The following is a 5971-nucleotide window of genomic DNA, read 5'->3' as shown; positions in this document are numbered from 1 at the left end:
CAGAGACATCTTTAGAAATATTTTGTGTGTTTTGGGATAAAATAAATAAAATAACAGAAGAGGAACACTTGAAGTCTGTTTTCTTAAAATGAAGATCAGATAGACTAGAAAGGGAAAATACTAGGCTGTGTATCAGCAATAGCTTTCAGATTCTTGCTGTCCTCTTGAAACAATGACTTTTCACCAGGTAACTCTCCTGACATTTTCCAAAATAGAAAATGCAAGGAAGCAGTTAAAAGGAAATAATTCAGTATTTCCTTGAAATGTTTTTCTTATTCTCCTTATATTTCATATTTTAATGCTCCTACAAACTCTCAAAATTTCAGCATAGACGTTGGGAAGTGGGAAAGAGCAAAACACTGCCTAAGGAACTTTTGACAGCTGATGACTGCTGGGAGGGGGAAAGACAGTGTTCTATGGGTGCAGGACTCTTGGAGGACCCAGTGGATGGACCCACACTGAAGAACATTTAAGGACACAAATAAGACTCTAAAGATCATATTATCTATATAAAAGAGTGCTGTAATTGGCTGGTGGAAATGAGGGGAGGTACAGATATTTGAGGGCATTTGAATACTATTAAAATGTATGAAAACTGAAAAAATTCAATTAATTTTTAAGAAGAATGATATTAACAATATATATTGAAAACTTTGTTTTACTTTCATCATTTAATTGTATTATTTTAATCATTCATAAAAAAAACTAACAGGTAAATCAACATGTCTATCTAGTTCATGAAAATCACATTGGCCTTGAACATCAGAATATAATTATCTGCTGATATTTTAAAGCTAATTTAAAGTTAAAATTTTACGTACAGATTCAGGACAAGTAAGAGGAATCTTCATTTGATTAGGTATGATATAAACAGATGTCTTTGCATGTGAATTGATTTACATTTACTATAATGGCAACTTGATTTAGAACAGAGCAAATATGTATCAATATGTTATGCTGCTATGCGTTAAAATCTTCACTTCAGAACAAGTCTCACATTTTTAATAGGTGCTATTTACTAAACTCATTTGTTAAAACTGTGCCAAGCACTGATCTAAACTCAAAAGATAATTAAAAGGAAACACAAAAATTTAGAGGTTTATGAATCCTACCTACTATGGTTAGGCCAAATAACACAATAAATTGAAAAGAGGAATATGTTTTATACTAACAGGCACAGAGAACCTAAACAAGCCAGAATGTTGGCAGGTTTAGATGTTTCAATAGTTGGAAAAAACATGTGGAAAATGTGATACTTAAAACTGAAAGGAAGGCATGGCCTAATTTCCCGGAGGGAATAGTCTTATCTGACACTATTTGTCAGGCTAGCTCCGGTTGCCATGTAGGCAATATATTCTAAGTGATAATGATAAACACAGAGTGAAGATTTAAGACTGCTGGCAGTTGATGTGACAGAGATGTGCCAGAGTCTAGATATCCTTTGAAGGTATTGTCAAGAAGATGGATTGGACATGGAGTGTGAGATTAAGAAAGGAGCCATGACCCCTGTGAGTATCTGAGAGAACTATTTGTAGGATAGTTTCCACTTATTTATTTAGAGCACATTGTGAAAGGTAATTAGTAGGAGTTAGACATACATAGTACATTTGTGATATATGAAAATTGTATTTTAACCTAAGAATATAAAAGTCAGATCAAAGATATTCATCAGAAATAAAAATTTCACAGTTTTCAAAGGATCATCATTTCATTAGATTATATTAGCAGTATTCTTCCTCCAAATGATTAGTATAATTAGAAAATCATCTGTTTATATTGTAGTTAATGCACTATTCTGAGTTGTCCCATTTATTATTACCTTCAAACGTACTAATTTGGGCATACTTACACATAGGTATGTCTACATACAGATAGAAAGATAGATGATAATGTTGAATGTAGAACAACACACAGAAAGATGGACAGATAGATAATAGATAAATTAATAAGAGATTTTCAGTGGTCAAGAGAAAGAAATAAAAGGAAATTATATGTGTGTAAATTGAAATAGGCAAATATTTACAACCACGGGATTGAATACTGTCAAGTGCTAGAAAAGGAAAATTTCTGCTGATAGGTTTGATCATTTACATCTAATGAGTCAAGTAATGAAGAGTCAGCAGAGATCAAAGAAGGCGAGACATCAAGGAAGTGCTATAAGAGTAAACATCTTCCCATGTCTGTACAGATATGTTAAAACTTATTCTGGATGTCAGCACAATCGTCTTGAGAAAAGATTGATTAATATTGGGACATGCTGCTAGTGCACAGTCATAGTGTGAGACCGTTCCTGTGGATTTGGCAGGTTTTGCACTGCCTGGTTGGTGATTAAGCACATTCCATTTTAGAGAATGAAGAAAAATACCCAGATGAAATGGGCCCAAATAGAATGAAAAGACATAACTGAGGCAGGCAACAGAAAAGCTTGAAGAAAGTAATGAGAGAAATGGAGCAGATTAGTGGAGAAACAAGAATTTGGTAGAATCAAGAGAAGGTTTTCCATTGTTATTGAGTGTGTGCTCTGTGTATGTGCCTATTTTGGTAATTAAAAAAGTAATACAATCAGTATATTTCCTTAACCCTATAGCTATTCCTAAAATTTTTCTTAAGAACATTTTGAATCCTCAACTTGTATGTTTTAAAATTTGACTTGTAATATCTAGATTCAAATCACATACCAGAGGATATATTACTCTTCTCAATATATTTGAAAATATTGCATTTAAGAATATAACAAATCATGGGGCTGGAGAGATGTTTCAGCAGTTAAGAACAATGGCTGTTCTTGCAGAAGACCCAGATTCGAATCCCAGCACCCATATGGTAGCTAACAACTATCCGTAACTCCATTTCCAGGGGATCCAACAGACTTTTCTGACCTCCGCAGACATTGAACAACACGGGTGCACTTACCTACATGCAGGCAATACATGCATACACATAAAAATAATAAATAATTTTTTAAAGTTAATAAAGAAATAACAAATCATGTCAAGAAATAAAACAATATATTTACCAGAAAGAGGCTCATTAAATTTTTTCTTATACTTTATTTTCATTAATATTATCTCCCCAAATGGTTATTAAATTTTAAAAACAACTTTGCTCCTATACAGCTCAAGGCTCTATTCTAAGGAGTCTCATTTTAATAATTCATCATAAGCTTACAAGAAAGGCTTTATTAATCTTTGAGCTAACAAAAGGCCTGGGAGTAAGTGACTCATTGTCTCTCTAAGTCTTGACATAGGTGAGTGATAGAGCAGGAATTAAGTCTAGGAAGGCCTACTTACTACCCCCACGCAATTGCACAAGAAAAACAATATTGAACAAGACTAGCAAAATAGTTTGTCTTTATTATGATTATAAACGCAGTGATAAAATTTATGAAAGAACAACCAAAAACATCACTAATGAAGTTAATAAAGACCTTTTTTTTTCTCTTGTATATCTTCATTATTATAAAACGATCATCAAATTAGGAAATAAAACATCACAAAGTCCTCTTTTTTAATGAAAACTTAGATATTTGATTTACTAAATCACAAATTATATATACTATATGGATAGAGCAGTTTGGCAGTAGATGGGTAAACTTGCATGTATTGTAACGTTACTTGGATATCCAGTAAAGGTTAAAAAAAAAAAAAAAGGAAAATTGGACAATGGGTGGAGATGGAAGGGAGGAAACAGAGCAACTATAGATGGTAAAGAACCCTGTCAAACTGACTTTAACACAGTAGCATCTGTAACATTAACCACTTGGGAGGCAAATACCAGAAATTTCACAATTAAAATTTGAGATTCCTAAGAATACAGGCTTTCAGAAGGTTTTAATTCTTCATTTTGTATTTTAAGATCCATGCATGTTAAAATTCTTGTTGTACCCTGAAAGAAAATATCAAGTATGGGAGTAATAATTAGGAAGTGATTCATCTCTTATTATCTCAAGGTAGTAATTCTTACCTTATTGCCATCCAGTCCATTCATTGCTTTATTTTCCCTTGTGTATTTTTCATAGGTTTTGATATTTTGATAGTAAGAGATTGCAAACATATGGAGTTTTCTTGAGAAATTCTTTATAATTGTCTATTTCTGTAAGCATTTGTTAAATTCAAAAATTCTTATTGATTCATTAAGCAGAAATGAATTATATGAAGTATTAAATTCACATATCCAAATTCTATTGCCTATAATATATAAATCATTTGTACAAGTATAGTAGATGTATGCCATTTTAAATTGTTTAGAAGTAAATGGTTTAAGATCTCCTAGGTGTTACTAATGATTTATAAACATGTACATTTCTTAGTAATTATTTTTAATCAAAACTAAATATTATTTCATTAAACTAATACATCATCCATATCAATATAATTACTAAATTTAAAAGCACATATATTATCATATGTATATTTTTTAGAATTATTAACAGCAATGAATAATTTCTTCTCTTTTCCTCTTATCTAGCAGGCCACCCACCGCATGGCTAAAGTGATTGAATTTTATCTTCAGACTAAAAGCAAGCACTATTCAGTATTTGTGTAAATCAAAACATGATTTTTACTGAAAATGTCACTCTTGTAATGAATTAAACTATTACTTTCTTTTCAAATTTATGTGAAAAAAGTTTGTAATGATACATGTACTTACATCTAAAATGAACATGTGCTCATATTTTGATTTTCTAACCTAATATGTGCAGATTATTATTATTATTTTTGGATAATTGCATATCACATACAGGGAGGTGGCATGTTAACTAAGACATACTCATCAAGAATGTGAAGACTGCTTTTTTAAACAATGAAATTTTCATAAAAGTAAGAACAAAACAGAATGCTAAAATACCTAATCCTAAATATATGCTAAATGTATTTATCATCCATTAATTTTACCTCCCATTTTCTATAAACACTGTTAAAATGCTATGTATTTTGTATTGCAATAATTGCATGAAGATAAAATATAAAGGCAGTCATTATACTGTCCACATCTAGAACTGAATATTTTACCTCTGAATAATGGACCACAAAGCAGAAAACATGTGAAAAGATTAATTACAATATGATTGGTTAAAATCAAACAAGAACAATACAATAAATCCTTTATCCCTAAACAACACGTAAAGCGTCTGATCCATTACTCTAAAATTAAGCTTAAAAGTTAGAAATGGATTTTGACATAGTGCTTTCAGCTAATTAAGTAATCAGTAACCTACAATCCCAAAAGGAATCATTTAAATATATAAATGAAGCTTACCTTATCCACAATACATATCTGGTTTCTTGTTTGGGCATCCAGTATTTCTATCTCAAAGTGAATAGCTTTTGAGTGCTTGACCGCTGGGGTTGGCTTCAGTGGGCCTGCAGAGAGTACAAGTTGCGACAAAGAGTGAAAATTTCTCATATTGTTCTTCATTGTGGACTGTGGAACTCCCGGGAATAATAATTCCCTCTTGTGTTCCAAAGACTTGTTCCGTTTGAACATTGTGTGAACTAGCAGGAGAATCAGTCATGTAAATAGGAAACACTTGCAAGAGTGCTCCTTTTGCACCAGTTAAATACTGCTGTGGAGCCGGAGAGGTCAAGTGGCATACCATTCCAGCATGCCAGTTTTATTTAGCAGGCTTGCAAACAATGACGGATCTGATTTCTATATATAACACTATTTGGAATTGCTGCAGAGTAGTGCATTGCCTTCTGCATTTGAATTATTTCTTGCTTTCTCATCTTATCTCTGTTTCTTATTATGACCACTCTTATCTGAAATTCCAAAGGAAGAAAGAATAGTGTTTCTATTATCTTTGAATTCTGGTTACAGTAATCTTCAAACCTATTACTTACTTGTTCACAATCTGAAATATACTAAGTTTAGCATAGTGACATCTTAGAGGATAAACTATAAAATTGCATTTTATTATATAATACATTTTAATTCTGTCTAAATTTAAGGTCAGTGCTGTATATGTGAA

The 5971-nt window shown here is 31.8% G+C and overlaps 1 protein-coding gene across 1 annotated transcript in view; it reads right to left on the bottom strand.

Annotated features, from left to right (window-relative positions):
- Tecrl (trans-2,3-enoyl-CoA reductase like) overlaps positions 1–5681 on the bottom strand; it is a 118710-nt gene extending 113029 nt beyond the window's left edge. Inside the window, exon 1 of the mRNA XM_008833262.2 lies at positions 5260–5681. Within this exon, the coding sequence (XP_008831484.1) occupies positions 5260–5487 (228 nt within the window). The 5' untranslated portion in view covers positions 5488–5681. The remainder of the gene's footprint in view (positions 1–5259) is intronic.
- Positions 5682–5971: the final 290 nt, after the last annotated feature.

The sequence above is a fragment of the Nannospalax galili genome, unplaced genomic scaffold (assembly GCF_000622305.1).
Source record: "Nannospalax galili isolate Female #2095 unplaced genomic scaffold, S.galili_v1.0 scaffold433, whole genome shotgun sequence".
In the NCBI taxonomy this organism is placed as follows: Eukaryota; Metazoa; Chordata; class Mammalia; order Rodentia; family Spalacidae; genus Nannospalax; species Nannospalax galili.
Note: the sequence above shows the minus strand (reverse complement) of the source record. Positions and strands in the feature narration are given on the sequence as shown.